General features: G+C 38.1%; 1 protein-coding gene across 5 annotated transcripts in view; it reads left to right on the top strand.

Moving 5' to 3' along the window:
* Positions 1-21,710, top strand: part of LDAH (lipid droplet associated hydrolase) — a 98,568-nt gene that overhangs the window by 10,868 nt on the left and 65,990 nt on the right. For all 5 annotated transcript variants that reach the window (XR_009534298.1, XM_060117442.1, XM_060117443.1 and 2 more), the window contains 2 exons: positions 2,745-2,900; positions 13,402-13,545. Coding sequence is in view for 4 of the 5 variants with exons in the window: in XM_060117442.1 (XP_059973425.1) it covers positions 2,745-2,900; positions 13,402-13,545 (300 nt within the window). In the remaining variant the exon portion in view is untranslated. The remainder of the gene's footprint in view (positions 1-2,744; positions 2,901-13,401; positions 13,546-21,710) is intronic.

Here is a 21,710-nt window from a genome sequence, read left to right as displayed (position 1 = left end):
TACATGCAGAGTGTATGCTCTGCTTTGTGTAACTATGGGACAATAACACAGGTCACAACTTATATTTGATAATAATATATATGAAATTTTTCTCATTTGAAGAAGTTTCAGCAGCTTCTTATCTGCCTTATATACATGATAAATAATACAAGTTATTTTTAGATTTTGTTTGTGCTTTAACTTTGAAAGGAAAGTATCTTACTATCTCTTTTTCAAATGTAATGTAGTTTCATTGAAGACTACCTGGACATTGCAGTGAGTTTAAAAAAAATTTTTTTATCATGTGCAGTTCTTACATGATGGATAAAGTAGAATTTTGAGTAGCCAGAATAAAATGCAGACATTACTTGGATGCTAAAGCTGAGTGAGGGACTCATTTGTAGTGATCAAATGCTGCTTTTCAGTTTTGTGTATTGTCTAGGTTTGTATAAGATTTAATTGGAAAAAAACTCTTTTACTAAATAAAGTTAGAAACCCATTAATATAAGCAGATGAACACCTATGCTTAGCTGAGTAAGGATTGCCTAAGTTGTACAGATTATATCTACACTGTACACATGGTTTTTATCCAGGCTAAGTCTTGCTGCTTATCAAAACTGATCATTAAAATTGCTTGTAGGTGGCAGCTGAAGGCACGGCCATCAGCCTTTAATAATATATATTAGAACACATTGTCCTGTCTTAACCTGCCCATTGTTGGCAGCATTGAATTATCTTGGGTTCTTAGGTAAGGAAGAAAGTAAAGTTTTTCTTTACTTTTTTTCTTTGGCTGTGTGAGATTCAGAAACATAAGAGTGAAGTAAAATAAAAAGATGCTTTACAAATACATACATTAACTCAGTGTTTCTCAGTTGTATTTTACTTGAAGTGTTTTAGAGTTGTTACTTTTTTGTTTTCTAATTTTCATAGACTGTTTAAGTTTCATATCTACTTGCATTCTCATTAAGTTTGTGGCTAATCAAACTCCTAAGAGGTCATTTACTTTGAAGTTAAGTATTTATGAGTTGAATACAGTTAATAACTTTGGATTCTCTTGTGGTGCAAATCTTAAATTTAGCCAGTGTTCTCTCTGTCAGCGCTCTAATTTAATACCGTGTATAACAGTTAAATCTAATATTGTTTCTAACACTTTACAAATGTCATAAGACCTTTATAAATGTACTGTATTTTGTGATAGTTTCAAAGATTGGGCTACAGTGACGTTTATAAGTGAACTAAAAATCCACAAGAAAAGGTGAGATGATACTTTTATTTATTTAGTCAGTCAGTATATTTTTAATATAATTTTGAAAGGAGCCCCCACTTTTTAAGTGAAAATTTTTCATTCCAGATATTTTTCCAACCTCGGCACTATTGACCTTTTGGGCTAGTGATTCTTTGTTGTGGGCACTGTCCTGTGCAGGGTAGGATGCTTAGCAGCATCCCTGGCCTCTACTCACTAGATGCTGGTAGTAACACCTCCCCTGATACCAAGTTGTGACATTGAAAACTATTTTTATTTATTGCCATATGTCTTCTGGGAGCAAAATTTTCTCTGGTTGGAAGTCACTGCTCTAGAGAGACCTCACAGCCTGAGCACGGGGGTGAGGGGACAAGTGCTCCAGAAATCTTCTGAGAGGGTACATTGAAACCAGGGGAGGAATCCTTCTTCCTGCAGTCTCTCTTCCAGCACACTCTTCAAGGTTAACATCATATCAGTTGGCAGAGGAAGAATATTTAAAAGACCCAGATCCATTTTTCCAGAGAAGGCAATGAAGGATGAATTTGGAGGCAATAAATTGATAAGTTGCACAAGGGGGAAAGCATTCCAGAAGTGGTGGCAGAGTAAAACCACTAGCAAAGGTATAGGAGCAGAAAAGCATGAAGACACTGAGGAAATGCAGGGACAAGATAGACCAGAGTACAAGCTTGGCATAAAGTGGTAAGAGGAGAAAAAGCTTTAAGGGTACTTATAATCTAGACTCTAGAGGGCTCTGAATGAAAGGAGGATAGTTGACGAGGAGGCTAGGAAAAACAATGAAAGTTTGGTACATGGTCATATTGATAGACACAGGGAAGGCAGATGCGGAGGTGGAGGGGTAATATAAATAATTTGGGACTGCATTTTTGCACATATCTTGATTATTCAGAAAATTGTAAATGATGTTATCTCATATTCTGTTTTCTTCCACCTATCCATTTCATAATTTAATAATGTAATGCTTTAATAATGTATAAAAATATACTTACAGAATTTGGGATGAGAGGATTAATAGAGGAAAAAACTCAGAGCTCATCAAGGAGTTCACTGTCCCTCTTTACAGTTCTATCTGAGAGAGTACAAGGGCAGCCATAGCCTCTGTATTTTTTCACCAGACTTCACCAGGTGAAGGTAGGGGGACTTCTCTCACTGGTAGAGCTTATAGCTATACAAGAATTCCAGCAGAGGGAAAGTGGAAGTTAGCCATGGATATTGTCAATTTAGACTGGAGAGGAGAGTGGTGGGATTTTTGTTTTGATTCACACTCCTCTGTAGTCTTTAATTTCACCAAAGACATGCCCCTCTTTCTCTCTTCTCTTGTGGTTTAATTTTTTTTTCAATCCTGTAATCTAGAATAGCTGAATAGTCATATATCTCTCATATCTCTTTGTGACATTTCCTTCTAGGTATATTGAATTTTGTCTTTTTTATTCTCGAATATTGTCTTTGGCTCAAAGTTTTATATTTTAATGACTCTTCATATTGTTCTTCTCCCCTTATTTAGAAATGGACTCAGAAATCAAGGAAGAAATTCCTGTGCACGAGGAATTCATTCTATGTTGTGGAATTGAAACCCAGATTCTAAAATGTGGGCCCTGGACTGACCTCATTAGTGATCAAATTGCCAACAGGCCTAAGCTGCTTATTTTCATTATTCCTGGTAAGTTTAAAAATCTGGATGAGAAGACTGTGTACAGATACTTGTAACTATTTCTGATTTTAAGAGAATTTGATAAATATAAAAATCCTTATAGAAGGAAATAGAATCACTCAAACCATTGATAACAACCACCCTTGATACTTCAGTGGCTGGATGTTTTGTTTGTCATCTATGCATTAATAGTATATATATTATATACATTTTAAAAATCACAGTGTATACCATAAGTAGTTTTATAATCTGCTTTTTAAAATTTCTTAACAATATTTAGAATAATTAGAACTTTATCAAATAATTTTTTTGACAGTTTTTAAAATAATTTTTACCGTCTCATTTCAAGATGATTATACGATTATGGTAGAACATATATTTATTCTGGGATTTGTCAACTGGGTCATTTGTGATTTATGCTGGATCAGTATCAATAGAATGTTAGGGGAAGATGCTTGATTGTAGGTATTCGAAGCACTTTTTAAAAATATGAGCTTGAAAAATATATGTGCGTGTATATATATATATCAGCCTAAAGGTTGAAAATGAAACTGTTAATATGTATCATATTATATCATTTCATGTAGTAGCTAGGCCTATGGGGTATTATGATTTCTTTTCTTGTACATTTTTGTTTGTTTTCCCTGGATTAATGGTTGTCCCTTTTATTTGCTTAGTTTTCTATGTTTCAATTGGTAATTTATCCTAAAATTATTCTCAAGAAGTGAAAAAAACTTCTCATTTTTTGAGTAATAGGGTTTCTGTTTTGTTCTGGTTTGTTTTTTGGGGGCTGTCCCTCCCAGAACTCTGTGTTCCTCGGCTCCAGTCTAAACTGGTTGCTCTCTAGGCTTCTTACACAGGCCATCCTGGGGACTCCTTTCACTTTTCTCCTGGTTGGATTCCTTGTTTCCTGGATCCCGTATTTTTTTTTCTGGGTTTATTCCCGTGTTTTTGGTGGAGCATACCTTCTAGGAGCTTCCTGAGAAGAGGTGTATGGGAAGTAATCTTTTACAGTTCTAGCATGTCAGAAAACGTCTTAGAGTTCTAGGTTGGAGATTATGGTTTCCTTAGAATTTGGAGGGCATGTTCATTGCTTTCCAGGGTTCAGACTGTTTTTGAGAAGTCTTGATATTATTCTGATTTTTTATCTTTTGTATGTGAAGCTCCCCCCATCCCCCAGCAAAAAAAAATATTTTAGATCTTTTCCTTGTTGTAAGATTCTGAAATTTTATAGTCAGCCACCTTGGTATGGCTGTTTTTCATACACTGGATTTTGGTGGACCTTTTTAAGCCAGAAACTTAACTTCAGTTCTCAGAGCTCTGTGTTCTTTCTTTTTTATAGTCTTCTGTTTCATGTGTTTTTTGGCTTCCTGCATTGTTAGAGTTTTTGCTGCATTCCTTTTTCTGTTTCTATTAGTGTTTGTTTTTCCTCAAATGTTTGATAATCCTTGACTACCCTTTCATTTTGAAGAGAAGATGTAAAAAATTTATTGGAAGCTTGTATTCAGGAGTGGGGCTTGTCCACAGGTATGCCTAGGGTGACCAGCCATCCTAGTCTGAGGGGTGTTCCAGGACACACGACTTTTGGTACTAAAACCATGACAACAGGATGGGCAAAACGGAGTGGTTGGTTACCTTAGGTAATCCTCACCTTAAGGTGATTGGGTAGGGACCCAGCATTTCATTGGAGGATTTCCAGCTTTCAGTATCTGTTGCTGTTTCTTGGATTGTTCAGTTTTCCAGGAAGGAATCTTCCAAGTATCCTATTTGAGGAATGGAAGCCTGTCTGCTAATGTTCAGAGCTGAACAAGGGAGAGGAAGTTGGAGTTTCAGTGTTTCTTCTCAGTATAGTGCTTTTGTTCTCAACTGGGCTAAGACTTCTGATCCAGAATCTCTCTTTGGTTTAACCTGTTCTGAAAATAAACTTCCAGTGTTCTGCCATGATGTAACAGTCTTTTTGGAAAGCAGTCTGTCAGCATCTATTAAAATTAAAAATACAGGGACTTCCCTGGTGTCACGGTGGTTAAGAATCCACCTGCCAGTGCAGGGGACACAAGTTTGATCCTTGGTCCGGGAAGATCCCACATGCCGCAGAGCAACTAAGCCTGTGTGCCACAACTACTGGGCCTGCTCTCTAGAGCCCGTGAGCCACAACTACTGAGCCTGCTCTCTAGAGCCCGTGAGCCACAACTACTGAGTCCGCGTGCCACAACTACCGAAGCCCATGTGCCTAGAGAGCCTGTGCTCTGCAACAAGAGAAGCCATCACAATGAGAAACCCGTGCACTGCAACGAAGAGTAGCCCCTGCTCGCCACAACTAGAGAAAGCCCGCGTGCAGCAACGAAGACCCCACGCAGCCAAAAATAAATAAATAAATTTATTTTAAAAAAATAAAAAATACATATGCTCTGCCAATAGTGAGGGAGAGTTTGAAATTATAGTCATGACAAGTGCTATTAGATGAAGCAGAGATTTGGAGGCAATGGTAGAGTGTGGGATTGAGAAAATAATTAGAAACATTATCTTGGACCGGAGAAGGAATATCTTTCTGAGGCTAGAATGAACGAGGTGACGTTGGTTACTGAAATGGAGAAGTGTGAAGGTGTGTCAGAGGAAATAAAGTGGTTCCTGCTCCTGACCTCTGTCTTCTCTGTTAATTAAGAGTTGAGGTGATCTGTGGAGAGTAAGGATGGCAGAGGGTGGATTGGGGCCTTAAGGAAATTGGTCAGCATTGAAAATAGCAGATATGCAGGATGAAAGGAATTATTGACCAAAAACAAGTAGATAGATTTTGAGCAGGGCTGTGATCAAATAGCAGGTATATTGGGGGTGAGGTCTAAAAGGGTCAAAGATTGAGCTGGAGAAGGGCTGTCAGAGTTAGGGTGCTTTGGACGTAAACCATTTCTGGGTAATGAAGACATAGGCCTGTCATTGTTACTGTTGTTGTCAGGTGCAGCAGCATCACCTAAGAACCTGTTACAAACGCAAGTTTTGGGACCCTATCCCAGGTCTTCTGAACTGGAGACTCTAGGGGTGGGGCATCTGGGTTTTAAGAAGCCCTCTAGTGGATTTTGATATGCACACCACTGATCCAGGCTGTGGCTACTGGAATTAGTTGCTTAAATTGGATATAGGTGAAGTTCTTTGAATTTGATCGAGATAATGAATTACGGGACAAAGGTGTTGGCTCAGTCAGGCCTCCCAGATTTTGCAATCACCTAACTTACGGAATGGCAAGTGAAACTGACATTTAAGGGTCAAGGTTTTCAGGGAATGTGTGAGAATGACGAGAAAGTTGAAGATGGAAGCAGATGGCTTTGATCTTAGAGGAGGAGAGCTTCTTACAGTAGGATGAACTATAAGTGGAGCAAACAGCCCACTCTCTACTTCCCCAGTCAGAGGTGTTTTCACTCACTCATTGGTATTAGGTGCTAGGAATGGTGTGTTGCAAAAGCCTTTGCTCTCGTTGAGGTATATGAAGTGTTAGAGAAGAGTGAGGTCTCTTCTGCAGGGCCTTGAAAGGAAGAGAGTCCAGCATAGGGGAGAGCCAGGTTTAAGATATGGTGAAGAGATAGAAGGAGCATTCATTGAAGACACTGAGGAGAAAGGGAGGTTTAAAATACTTGTTTTTTAATACTGTCATTGTTTTATAGTGGCTTTGACATTTTCAGATCATTTTGTTTCCTGGTGTTCTTTTATGTTTGCCCTTCTATTCTCCTTGCTGCCCTTGGCCCGTTTCCCTGGGCTTTGTGCAAGCTGTAGGCTCTTGCTGCTCTTCAGTTTGTGGAATTCAAAATTGTATTTTATTTGGGGAGCTAGTCCTTTTATATTGTTGGGAAAATTAGGATGACAGTATTTCAAAGATCGTTCAGCCACTATAGACCTCATGTTTGGTCCATCTCTGATAGACTGATGTAACATTTTATTTTAAATCACTTTTTTTTAACATCTTTATTGGAGTATAATTGCTTTACAATGGTGTGTTAGTTTCTGCTTTATAACAAAGTGAATCAGCTAATCCCCATATCTCCTCCCTCTTTCGTCTCCCTCCCACCCTCCCTGTCCCACCCTCCCTGTCCCACCCTCCCCCTCCCACCCCTCTAGGTGGTCACAGAGCACCAAGTTGATCTCCCTATGTTATACAGCTGCTTCCCACTAGCCATCTATTTTACATTTGGTAGTGTATATATGTCCATGCCACTCTCTCACTTCATCCCAGCTTACCCTTCTCCCTCCCCGTGTCCTCAAGTCCATTCTCTACATCTGCGTCTTTATTCCTGTCCTGTCCCTAGGTTCTTCATAATCATTATTTCTTTTTTTAAGATTCCATATATATGTGTTAGCATGCGGTATTTGTTTTTCTTTTTCTGACTTCACTCTGTATGACAGACTCTAGGTCCATCCACTTCACTACAGATAACTCAATTTCGTTTCTTTTTATGGCTGAGTAATATTCCGTTGTTTATATGTGCCACATCTTCTTTATCCATTCATCTGTTGATGGACGCTTAGGTTGCTTCCATCTCCGGGCTATTGTAAATAGAGCTGCAGTGAACATTATGGTACATGACTCTTTTTGAATTTTGGTTTTCTCAGGGTAAATGCCCAGTAGTGGGATTGCTGGGTCACATGATAGTTCTATTTTTAGTTTTTTAAGGAACCTCCATACTGTTCTCCATAGTGGCTGTATCAATTTATGTTCCCACCAACAGTGCAAGAAGGTTCCTTTTTCCCCACACCCTCTCCAGCATTTATTGTTTGTAGATTTTTTTAAACATCTTTATTGAAGTATAATTGCTTTACAATGGTGTGTTAGTTTCTGCTTTATAACATAGTGAATCAGCTATACATTTACATATATCCCCATATCTCCTCCCTCTTGCATCTCCCTCCCACCCTCCCTATCCCACCCCTCTAGGTGGTCACAAAGCACCGAGCTGATCTCCCTGTGCTATGCGGCTGCTTCCCACTAGCTACCTATTTTACATTCGGTAGTATATTTAAGTCCATGACACTCTCTCACTTCGTCCCGGCTTACTCTTCTCCCTCCCTGTGTCCTCAAGTCCATTCTCTACATCTGCGTCTTTATTCCTGTCCTGCCCCTAGGTTCTTCATAACCATTTTTTTTTAAGATTCCATATATGTGTTAGCATACGGTATTTGTTTTTCTCTTTCTGACTTACTTCACTCTGTATGACAGACTCTAGGTCCATCCACTTCACTACAAATAACTCAGTTTCATTTCTTTTTATGGCTGAGTAATATTCCATTGTATATATATGCCACATCTTCTTTATCCATTCATCTGTCAATGGACACTTAGGTTGCTTCCATGTCCTGGCTACTATAAATAGAGCTGCAATGACCATTGTGGTACATGACTCTTTTTGAATTATGGTTTTCTCAGGGTATATGCCTAGGAGTGGGATTGCTGGGTCACATGATAGTTCTATTTTTAGTTTTCTAAGGAACCTCCATGCTGTTCTCCATAGTGGCTGTATCAATTTACATTCCCACCAACAGTGCAAGAGGGTTCCCTTTTCTCCACACCCTCACCCTCTCCAGCATTTATTGTTTGTAGATTTTTTGACGATGGCCATTCTAACCAGTGTGATGTGATTCCTCACTGTAGTTTTGATTTGCATTTCTCTAATGATTAGTGATGTTGAGCATCCTTTCATGTGTTTGTTGGCTATCTGTGTATCTTCTTTAGAGAAATGTCTATTTAGGTCTTCTGCCCATTTTTGGATTGGGTTGTTTGTGTTTTTTATATTGAGCTGCATGAGCTGCTTGTAGTATTTTAAATCACTTTGCTCCTACACATAGCAAAATTAGTTCATCACTTTTAAGTTAGTAATGATAATGAGGAATTATTTATTGGAAGCCACAGATTGAGGAGCTTTTAATTTAGTTTCATCTTTTCCAATGAACTTTTGTTGTAGAATTTCTGCTAATAGCATCCTTGGACTTCCTTTAAGTAGTGAAATAAGCAAAGGGAGGCAGTATGAGAACTCACTGTAGAACACAGTGAATCATTATAATTCTCAAGTGGTCATATGGGGATAATGGAATCATGTGGCATGTCTTGTGTTGTGAGTACAGTGATTGGAGATGGAGCAGACAAGGCTCCATGGAGAAGCCCAAAGTTCTGTCCACATGACAACCTTCTCTAGATGCCATGCCACATTAACTTGATATATGGAAGTCTTGTCCCCTACAAGATTAACTAGAAGGCATAAGTCTACCAATTGCAATGTTAAGTAGTTAAGGGTTTATTAGCAGTCAGGGTCTAGAGATGATCACCACAGCCTCTGTTATACGTTGCTTAGGCATTTCACTATGTGTATGTTCAAGCATGTGTTTATAACACCTTTTGATATCCTTTGATAAAATGTATAACTTGCATTTCTGTATTGGAATGCTTTTGAACATCTTTACACCTGGAGATAGATATATATACATGCATATATATCTGATTTTAGTTGTATAAACAAGACCCTTTTAATTTTCTCCAGGAAGTTTAGTTCATGGTTCATAAAGTGTAACATAAGCCATAACATTTAAGTGGTGAAGTAAGCAATGACATTTAAATGTTTTGCATTATATTTTCTCCCTCTGTCTCTGTTATAAGTTGGATCTCCATGTTACTGGCCAATGTGGACTCTCTTTAGGAGCCAAACTCTTTATTACTTGAGGGCCTTTGCACCTATTCTTCCATCCTAGTATTCTTCTCCCTCAAATCTTTACATGGTGGATTTCTTCTCATCTTTTGAGTTAAGCTAAATGCCACGTCCTCAGACATTTTTCTCAGGCCATCCTAATCTTGTCCCTTCTCTATCATATGATCCTGTTTATCTCCTTCATAGAAATTATCACACTCTTGAACTATCTTATTTATCTACTTAGTTATGTGTATATATTCTCCTACTAGAATATAAATTACAAAAAAATAGCTAAAAGAATACAGTAAGTCCCCTACATACGAACAAGTTCTGTTCTGAGAGAACTTATTAAGTCCAATTTGTTTTTAAGTCCAACAAAGTTAGCCTAGGTACCCAACTAACACAGTTGGCTATATAGTACTATACTGTAATAGGTTTATAATACTTTTCACACAAATAATACATAAAAAACAAACACACAAAAAAGAAAACAGTTTTAATCTTACAGTACAGTACCTTGAAAAGTACAGTAATACAGTACAACAGCTGGCATACAGGGACACGTTCGTGTCTTTGAAAGTTCACAACTTGAAGGTTCATATGTAGGGGACTGACTGTATACAAAAGAAGCTATAGTACTGAATGGAATAAATGGACATGGAGTAGTTGGCATTATCATTTACTTCATGGTGATAAAACAGTAAATCAGAAAGTTTAAGGGGATTTGCTTAAGATCTTACAGTCATTAAGGGAAAGAACTCAGACTTAAACCCGGAGATAGAGAGGAAAAGTTGTTTTTTAGCAGTTGCATTATCTAGTACTCATTCATTCTGGTTTTATGTATCCTATCGTTGCAACTATTGTGTCTAAATCATGTAGTTGTTATCTTTGGATTCTCCTTAAAGTTAAACCAGTTTAACACTCTCTACATCCTAAACTTACAGAATGCTACATGTTAAATCTATTCAACTTAAAAAATTAAAAATTAAAAATGTAATAATAATTGTAGTAATAATAGCAATGGTAGTAGTAATGATAGTAATAATAACAATGGCTGTCCACTCATTATCCTTGGTGATAATGTCAGCTACTTTATAGCGCTGTTGTAAGATTAACTAAAACAAGGTATGCAGAAGATCCTAGACTAGGTACTTTTATGTTCTTTTTAAAATTCAGTATTATTTACTTTTTATGTTCTTTCAGTCTTTGGATATTTATTGAGCACTTATCATTTGTATGATAACACTGGTAACACCTTTGGCAAGTTATTTAACCTCTCTACCTTAGTTTCCTCACCCATAAAATGAAAATAATAATAGTACTACCTCATGTGAAGACTAAATGAGTTAATATATGTAAAACACTTAAATACTGCCTGGCATGTAATAGGTTATAGTACTTAAAAGTGTTATTATTTTCTAGTCCTATGAAGAAAACTATAAAACTTTACTGAGAGACATAAAATATTTGAGTATGAGACATGACACATTCCTAGAAGGTTATACTCAGTAATGTGGAAAATATCAAATATTTCTAAACTTATGTATAAATGAGATAAAATTTCAATCAGAATTCCAAAGAAATTTTTAAAAATTGAAACTGTTGAAAATAATTCTAAGGGCCTACCAGTTACTGAAACATTAAAAAACAAACAAACAAACCAAAAAACCACAATGTAGTAATCAAGACAGTATGGTGCTGGCAGAGAAGAAAAGGAAAAACTAAGTGGAATTATTTGGAATCAGAATTAGCAAACCAATGTAAGAATTCAGTATTGGATCAGAAGACATTTCAAATCCATGCAGAAAGAATGGGTAATATAATAAATGCTCTTGGGACACTTGGCTATTCACTTGAAAAGAAGCTGGATTACTGCTTTATACTTTACACTCAAGAATATTCCAACCGTACTGAAGATGTAAATATAAAACATGAAACAGTGTCATCACATCCACCATTGATGTTACAGTAACTCTGTGCTGATACACACCCTGTTTCCCTTCTTCTCTAGCTGCACAGCAGACAATTAATCAGCTGACCAAAGAACACATTACTGTATTTGAGGAAGCCTTCACCTATTTAACAAAGATGACACTAGCACCATCACAAAAAGGAATTTGGAACTTGAGTCACTAGGTCAGAATGCAACAGAAGCAAAGTAACAATAGGGGTGATAAGGCCTTCACATATTACCATCATGGCTAGACACTGATGACAAGTTTGAAGAGCTAACATTTATACAGCAAGCAGTGTATTGAGCAGTGTTTAAGTATTTTACATATATTAGTTCACTTAGTTCTCACATGAGGTAGTATGATTATTATCCTCATTTTATGGACAAGAAAACCAAGGCCTGAGAGGTTAAATAACTTGCCAAAGGTCAAACAGTTGGTAAGTGGCAAAGTAAGAAAACCATTCCAGGCAGTCTGGCTCCAGAGTCTATGCCCTTAACCACTTTGCTACATTGCTTATCTAGGAAACTAAAAGATATAGACAATGAAGAAGAAATCAGTAAAATTTGACAAGGATGGCAGAGGTTACATCAGTACAGCAAAACCCTGTCATGTAATTGCAAACAGGAGAAAACCTAGCAGCATGAAGAAATAGATAAATTGATTGGAAAAAATAGATATTGATGGAAATGGACTAGTATTTATGAAGGTGTTATACAGATGATGATTGTAAGATGAAAACCCCATTTCACTCTTTTCCCCCAAAGATGTATCAGATTTACTATTTTTTAAAAAGATCATTTATTCATTCTGTCTCTTTATAGCAAACCCACCTCAAAAATACCTTCTGTACATACACAAGAAAAATCTACATGTATTAGTTGGTGGTCTTTTCCCCCAAAGATCAAACTATACATCTCCACAATATAAGTACTTGTGATAAATGACCAGAAAACAGTTAGTAGACTCCTTAAAGTTTTCTTTGTGAATAATTCTGACACTGATTGGTTTTTGTGCAGCTTGGTAACTGATCATAGTCAAATCTTGAAGGGGCTGACAGGCAGTATTAATGATTTTAGACAATGCGAAACCACTGGAAGGTGTTTAAGTAGGGTACTGCTGTGATTCAATTTGAGGTTTGGAGATATCTCTCTGGGTACCCTGAAGAATGGATTCCCAGGGGACAAGAGTAGATAGAAGACCTGTTAGGAGGCTGTTGTGGGAAACCCAGTGGGAAGTGATAACACTAATGGAGAGAACTGGACAAAGTTGAGATGTATTTTGGAAGCAGAGTTGACAGGACTTATTGATGAATTGGATGTGAGGAACAGGAAGGAACCAAGAATGACTCCTGCTGTTAGGACTTGAGTATTTAATTTATGATTGGTGCTTCCACTTTTTAAGATGAGGAACATGGAGGAAGAATTTATTTGAAGCAGTTGGAGAACAAAGCAGGAGCAGAAATTTTTTTTTTTTTTTTTTTTTGTGGTATGCGGGCCTCTCACTGTTGTGGCCTCCCCCGTTGCGGAGCACAGGCTCCGGATGCGCAGGCTCCGGATGCGCAGGCCCAGCGGCCATGGCTCACGGGCCCAGCCGCTCCGCGGCATATGGGATCCTCCCAGACTGGGGCACGAACCCGTATCCCCTGCATCGGCAGGCGGACTCCCAACCACTGCGCCACCAGGGAGGCCCAGGAGCAGAAATTTTCTAAATGATAATTCCCAGACTTAAGGTATAAAGGATATTAAAATTGAGTTGTATGGGTAAATGTTACTACGTTTGTATAGTAACATTTAGGGAAGTATAAGGAGAAATAGATCTTTCTTTTTCAGTCAGCACATTGTCTTATGTGAGTTTATTGCTTTGGTTAATCTAAAAGTCTGTTTCTTTTCTTAGGTAACCCAGGTTTTCCTGCCTTTTATGTACCATTTGCAAAGGCTTTGTATTCTTCAACAAAAAGACGCTTTCCAGTTTGGGTTATCAGTCATGCTGGGCATGCCTTGGCCCCCAAAGACAAGAAGATTCTTACAACCTCAGATGGTATGTGTTTGTTAACATCTGCTTTCCTTTACAGTGAGTGGGTGTTCATATTTCTAGAAAGCCTGCTAAGGTTAAGAGTTATACCAGTGGAAACCTCCACTTGTGGCATTGGGCCCATGATGCCACATTCTGGCAATTTTAGGATTTGGGGGGTCAAATAATTCTGCAGGTAATTTTCTTTAAAAGATTGGGCAGGGCTTCCCTGGTGGCACAGTGGTTGAGAGTCCGCCTGCCAATGCAGGGGACATGGGTTCGTGCCCCAGTCTGGGAAGATCCCACATGCCGCGGAGCGGCTAGGCCCGTGAGCCACCGCCACTGAGCCTGCACGTCCGGAGCCTGTGCTCCGCAACGGGAGAGGCCACAGCAGTGAGAGGCCCGCATACCACGAAAAAAAAAAAAAAAAGAAGTTTGGGCAGATCAAACAGTTTGTCTAGGACTTGCCATCTGTATTTACCAACTAGTAACCAACTGTATGTTTATCGATCATGTACTATAGTCCAGGGTTGTATTAAGAAGAATGGTGAAGTAGTATAAGATGACGTGGTCCTTAGCCATGGTTCCTACTCTAAAGAAGCTCTCATTCTCATGTTAGAGAGTGATTAAGTGATAAACTCTGGCCTGCTGATCATATGGATACTTAAGGAGTAAACAAAGGAGAGAGTAAAAGAGTTTTAACAGCTGAGTAGAATTTGGAATTGAGGGGTGGAGGTGGGTGCATTCTGTATAATAGGCAGAAGGATTAGCATAGCAGGAAGAGAGATTCAGTAGGTACTTGAGTGCTAGGCAGGGCCAGATTGGGAGGAACCTTGAAAGCTGAAGGGAGAACTAGGACTTTACATGGTAAATTTCTGGAAGCCTTTAAATGGAGGAAGTAGTACCACAGAGTTGCAAATTACCTGCTTCTAATTCATGGGTATTCTAGCGTGTTCACTCTTCTAAAAAAAAAGTGAGATGAGAGGAAAAAAGAAAAACATAATTTCTGTGTGGGCATTCCCTAAGGGTTCCACTTTGTTAATCTGAAGTGGGAGAGAGGTGGCTATGGCTTCATTGCCTGGTTTGCCCCTGGTTCTGGTATGCCTCTCCTATGGTATGAGCCTCTTCTTATACTTATTGAGCCTCTAATGATAGGGAAGACCATGTGTGGGTAGGGAGGGGGAAAGAGGTAGGTGATATGGGAACTTTCTGGACTAATCTGTTCAAATTTTCTGCAACTCTAAAACCATTCTAAAAAATAAAATCTGTTAATAAAAAAATACTGGAGGGCTTCCCTGGTGACACAGTGGTTGAGAGTCTGCCTGCCAATGCAGGGGACACGGGTTCATGCCCCGGGCTGGGAAGATCCCACTTGCCGCGGAGCGGCTAGGCCCGTGAGCCATGGCCGCTGAGCCTGCATGCCCGGAGCCTGTGCTCTGCAATGGGAGAGGCTACAACAGTGAGAGGCCCACATACCGCAAAAAAAAAAAAAAAAAAAAAAATACTGGAGGTTTTTAATAATTTTAATATTTACCTTATACTTTTTATCATTGTATTAGTTCAGACTCCCATAACAAAACCCATAAACTAGGTAACTTAAATAGCAGGAATTTATTTTCTTATAGTCTACAGACTATAAGTCCAAGATTAGAGTTTCAGCACAATTGTGTTCTGATGAGAGCCCGCTCCCTGGCTTTCAGGTGGCTGCCTTCTCTTTTAGTCCTCACATGACAGAGAGAGAGAGGGAGAGAGGGAGGGAGCATGATAGAGCTAGAAGGAGTGCAAGCCAGCAAGCTCTCTGGTGTCTCTTCTTATAAGGGCACTAATCCCTTTATGAGGGCCCCACCCTCATGACCTCCTCTAACCCTAATTACCTCCCAAACTCCCCATCTCCAAATACCATCACAGTGGAGGCAGGGGGGTTGTTCAACGTAAGAATTTTAGGGAACATAAATATTCAGTCCATATAATCATGAGTGGGAATGTTATGTATTAACATTTTAAATCTGATCACAGGTATAGGTCAGCATATACATATGACATTGTACCTGAGCAATAGTAGAACATACAAATTATCTCTTAAAACATTTTTGCTAAATATTTGTTCAAGTTTTATTAGCTTCCCTTTGGTCCATCCTCAGAAGTATTATCTTACAGTTGTTAGAAGCAGGCCCTTTGAAGCCTCGATCCTGTCGAGTAGCAAAGGAAAAGTTTCTGTTCTAAGTGGAAGCTCCTTCCACATTCATGAACATCTGCAGGCAAGCTAAATTATAATATTTTTTTTATTTGAAGAAGTGGGTGACAATTAAGAGGTGATTCCTATTTTTATCCATGTCCTATTTTTGGCTGTTAACTGATACATATGGTCAGGACACAATGTAGTTATTGCAGAATTTAAGAAATGAAATCACCCTGTGCATACAGAGTAGGTAGATACTCTTTGGTTCTGTAGTTAGCATGGGATTTGGTTCTCTTTTCTTTTCCCTCCTGAAGTCATAGCTCAGACTATTCATGTGTCATCTCACTGTGAACATCACAACTCCCTGGCTCTTGATCTCTTCTCTTAACTCTCACATATCCTGGTGTAGATCAGCTTCCTGAAATGTTAGTTCTGGTTCCAAAATCCTGTGTTAATTTTAGATTGACTTTAACATCAGATGCCAACTCTTGAGAATGGAATTTAAGCTTTCTTTTTTCCTAATTCCATTTACTCAATTTAATCTTTTTTGAGTACCTGCTGTGAACCTGCCTCTTTGCTAGCACTTATGGAAAAATACCTCTGTGCTTAAAGCAAATCTGTTGCACTTACATTGTTTATTATTAGGTTATCTCACCACCCAGACTTCCTGTGTCTTTCTTTTTAAGGCATCACATGTAAGATTACCTTTATCTTGGCTAATCTCCTCCTCTCTGTTAAAACAGTTTCCACTCTCAGTGATCAGGCCCTTGAGAAGCAGGATCATCCAGACTTTGTTTCAGCTCTTTAGTTGCTCAGATTTCTTCTACTACCACTTTCACCTACTGTATCTTTTGTATTTCCCTAATTATCTTCTATTTAGAATTATAAATTTACAGATTAAGTGCAATCCCTATATAAATTCCTACAAAAATTACAGCTGCATTTTTTCACAGAAATAGAAAAAAATATCCTAAACGTTGTATGGAGCCACAAAAGATATCAAATAGCCAAAATAATCTTGAGGAAGAAGATTGAAGTTAAGGTTCAAAGGTGAAGTTATCACACTTCCTGACTTCAAACTATATTACAAAGCTAGTAATCAAAACTGTATGGTAGTGGCATAAAAACAGACCAATGGATCAGAATAGATAGCCCAGAAATAAACCCACAAATATAGGGTCAGCTAATCTTTGACAAGGGCACCAAGAATACACAATGGGGAAAGGACAGTATCTTCAATAAATGGTATTGGGAAAACTGGATATCCACATGCAAAAGAATGAAATTGAACTCTTATCTTATACCATACACAAAAATTAACTCAAAATGGATTAAATACTTAAATTTAAGACCTGAAACCATTAAACTCCTAGAAGAAAACATAGGAGAAAAACTCCTTGACATTGGTCTTGGCAATGATTTTTTTGGATAGGACACCTAAAGCACAACTAACAAAGGCAAAAATAAACAGTTGGGACTGTATCAAACTAAAAAGCGTCTGTACAGCAAAGGAAACAGGCAACCAAATGAAAAGGCAGCCTATAAATGGGAGAAAATATTTGCAAACCATATATGTGATAAGGAGAATTTCCAAAATATATAAGGAACTAATACAACTCAATAGCAAAAAACATTTAATAGCCTGATTTTTTAAATGGGCAAATTTTTCCAGAGAAGACATACAAATAGCCAACTGGTATATGAAAAATGCTCAACATCATCAGTCATCAAGGAAATGCAAATCAAGACCACGATGATATTATCACCTCACACCTGTTAGGGTGGCTTTTCTCAAAAAGACAGAAGTTAACAAGTCTTGGAGAAAATGTCACTTGAGCAGTTAGCTAGGTTACCCAAAGCTTTCTGAAAGGAAAAGACTTCATGGGTGGGGGTGGCCTAGTTCCTTATCTGGTTGTTTTGCTAGTAGCTGGGTCATTACAGCTGGCAATATGTTTATTCCAAGTGGATGTCTCATCAATCAAAAGCTTAATGTCAGGCACTTACACTCAGTATGTGAGGTTATGCATGTGTTACTCAACCTGACTGTGGTAGTCATTTCACAGTGTATATGTATATTAAGTCATCACCTTGTACACCTTTAAAAACAGTCATGTTGTACAACCTAAATATATACAGATTTTATTTGGCAGTCATACTTCAGTAAAGCTGGAAAGAAAAAGGAAAATAATTTTTGAAGCTGGACCATGGGTACATGGGGGTCTATTATACTATTCTCTGGACTGTAGTGTATGTTTCAAAATTTCCACTATTAAAAAAAGGTTTTAAAGAAAGAAAAAGAATTATAGGATCTTAGAGCTGAAAGTATCTACCATATGATCCAGCAATTACACTCCTGGGTATATAACCAAAGAAAGTGAAAACACTAATTAGAAAAGAGATATGCATCCCAGTGTTCATAACAGCACTGTTTACAATAGCCAAGGTAATGGAAGCAACCTAAGTGTCCTTCAGCAGATGAATGGATAAAGAAGATGTATACACACACACACACAGTGTTTTACTAGTCCATAAAAAGAATGAAATGTTGCCATATGCAGCAACATGAATGGACCTGGAGTGTATTATGCTTAGTGAAATAAGACAGAGAAAGACAAGTACTGTATGTTATCACTTATATGTGGAATCCAGAAAGTAAAATGAATGAATATAACAAAACAGAGAAAGACAAGTACTGTATGTTATCACTTATACGTGGAATCCAGAAAGTAAAATGAATGAATATAACAAAACAGAAACACACTCATAGATATAGAGAACAAACTAGTGCTTACCAGTGGGAAGAGGAATGGTGGGGGGGGCAACACAGAGGCAGGGGATTAAGAGGTACAAACCACTGTATATAAAATAAATAAGATACAGGAATATACTGTACAGCATGAGGAATGTAGCCAATATTTTATAATACTTTTAAATGGAGTATAATCTATTATATAAATGTTGAATCACTATGTTGTACACCTGAAACTAATATAATTTTGTAAATCAACTATATTTTAATTTAAAAAATCAACCTAAAAAAAGTATTTACATTAAATTGCATCTTGAACCCTTATTTTTCAAGGAAGTAAAGTAAGGCCCAACAGAGCTACATGACCTTGTGCTGGTGAGTGGTAGAACGCAGACAGGAAGCCAGCACTTGTGATCCTGAGGTCAGTGCTCTAGTCCTGTGGTAGGTCATCTCAGGTGGCTGGTGCAAAGTGCTAGTGATTAGCCCTTCCATGGTCACAGATTGTACCCTGGTCTGTCACCCCTTTCCTGCTATGACTTGTAAGGGGGACAGGATAAATGGAGTGTAGATGAAACTATGCAACTCATGGCAAAATCTTGCCTAAATACCTCAAAGTGCCTCTTTTCGTAGTGTCTTTTTCTATCTGTTTACGTGCGTGTGTGTGTGTTCCTCTGTGAATGCAATTTACTTTTGAGCCTTTTACACTTAAAGACTAGGGTATGCTTTGAAAGGCAAGCAACTATTGATTACCTAGCAGTGAGAGATTTTGTGAAGTGAAACCGAATATACAGATTTTATTGCCTTGATTAAAAACATTTATTTCAACAGCTGTCACAGAAATGTGGCTGAATGTGAATCAAATGTATAGTATATACTTGCTTTACCCTGAAATAGTTTAAAAGATACATATTTATTGAGTTATTTCTTCATATATACCCAAAGAAATTTGGGGGTTTTAATACCACAGTTTTTCCTCTGTCAGGAAATTTGTACGTCTGCTTAGAATGTGCTTTGGCTATCTTATGTGGTATTGGAAAACAAAGGTGTTAAAAGAATTCTTAGAAAACAGGCTTGTTTTAACATGCTAAATCTCGAAAAGCTACCAGTTTTGCTGGCCTGTTATCTTAACTCTGGCAAGAGAAGAGAAAACCAAGGACAGGAGGAGCTAGGAAGTAGTGGAAATACCTCATAGTACTCATGAAGGATAATACCTCTCCTTTCATGGTGTTCAAACTTAGTGATGATTAGCTAACATGTCTTATTCCTATATTCTTACCTCAGTGAGAAAGGTCATCCTAATAAAAGCTATATATTGAATTACCTAATGAAAGCAACATCCAACTCAGTTATCACAGTAAGCCCTTAAGTCATACTTGAAGACAAAACAAACGTTGAGCAGAACATGAGTAGCAACCTTGAAAGTTGAAAATAGACTCAAAGAGTAACCCTGCATCAGGGGTTCTCAAACTTTGGCTGGCATCAGAATCACCTGGAGGATTTATTGGAACACAGATTACTGGATGCTACCTCCTGAGTTGTTGATTCACTACAAGTAGGGTAGGACCTGAGAATTTGCATTTCTAACAAGTTCCTAAGTAATACTGATGCTGCTGGTCCTGGTACCACATTTTCAGAAGCCCTGCCATAGATCTTCACCAGTAAACAATGGTGGGGAAAACCAGCAGAAAGTATCTATTGTGTCTGAATTTCTGAGAAATGTCTAATTCTTGTTTTAAATTGACATATTATTTATAACTTTATTTTGAGTATGCTTATTGCTTAGGCTGCTTGTGTGCTGTTGAGTTAATGACTTAGTAATTAGAGCCTGGGTCCTTTGCTACTAATGAGAACAGTGCCATCTAGAGGCATTAGCCCAAAGGGCCACCACAGGGCCAAAGGAAGCTGTGGTTTCTAGAGGGGGGTGAAAGGGCAACTCATCCATCATCAAGGATTTATCGACAACCTACTAGATTATTATGTGTGGTGCTACAGAGGTATACAAAGAAATGAAAATGCTGTCTTTTAGTGACTTTCCATCTGTGTTGTGAGTAGCCCAAAAGTTCTATAAAGGGCACATGGGGCTCTGAGCTTCACTAGTCCCCCCCATTCAACCAGAACAGTTCTGCCTTCATCCGTTTTACAAATTGAAGCTTATGTTTATAAATGCATGCTACAGTAGACTGAAATGGATAGGCAGGACAGATATATTATTCATCATCCAAGATTATTGTTCTAAAGTACAGGTTTTCTGACATGCAAAATATGGTGTGAAAAATATGTAATCATTGAGAGAAAAGACATAAGCTATAACCACACATCAAATGTTGAAAGTACGTTTTGCTTCATATTAGCACATGTAAAATTATGAACAGTTGGAAATAATATTCTAGTTGCACCACATTATCACAATCATAAATTGGGTATAATTGGGAGAACAGATGTTCACCAGTGTCAGAAGGAGGTGACTCGGGAAAAAAAGTGTGAAAAGAAAATTTGAGGAATTAGAAGTATAAACTCTTTCTGGCTTTGATTTACTATGGAGTCAGCTTACTTGATGGCAGATTCATTATCAACTATTTTGTCATTTGTTCCAAACGTGTAACAGAAAAGCTAGAAATCATAGTGGTTTAGTTTCAACTGGTAAAACATTACCTAAAAAAGTTACATAGTCTTTCAACTAATGATGAATTTGCGTCATGTTTATCCCGAGAATCATTAAACCACTCCCAAAACTGAAAGAAAGAGAAAAACCAGTAGGGCTTTCTCTTGCCAGGACTCTGATTGGCAGAACGTGGAGGCTACAGGGAACGACTAGATTCTCCCGAGGCAGGGACGGTTAGTCAAGTCTCAGGGCTCTCAGTCACTAGAAATAAGCAAGTAAGTCTCTCAGTAGGTGGGAAGAAGCAGAAAACCAAAGGGTAGAGCAAGAAGAAGAGTTAAGAATCGAGCAAACTGTTAGATTCTCAGGGAAGACAGAATTAAGAAGCAGACAAGAGGAGGGAGAAAAGCATTGTAGCTGATGTCCTGTAACACAGACTGGATCGTTGTCCCTTCCTTTGAGATCCTTGGGCATCTTCTCACTGCTCACACAGTGGAGTCCAGACTCCTTAGTTATGTTCAGGGTCCTACTTGATCTAGTCTCAACCTTCCTTTCTAACCTTATTTGTTCCATCTCTCTTATAACCACAAACCGGCACAGTACTCATCACAGTGTCCAAAATTACACCTCACACTTTTATGCCTTTATGTTCTAGTATCATGAAT

Source organism: Mesoplodon densirostris, chromosome 14, assembly GCF_025265405.1.
Source record: "Mesoplodon densirostris isolate mMesDen1 chromosome 14, mMesDen1 primary haplotype, whole genome shotgun sequence".
NCBI lineage: Eukaryota > Metazoa > Chordata > Mammalia > Artiodactyla > Ziphiidae > Mesoplodon > Mesoplodon densirostris.
This window is presented reverse-complemented; position numbering and strand designations above follow the sequence as displayed.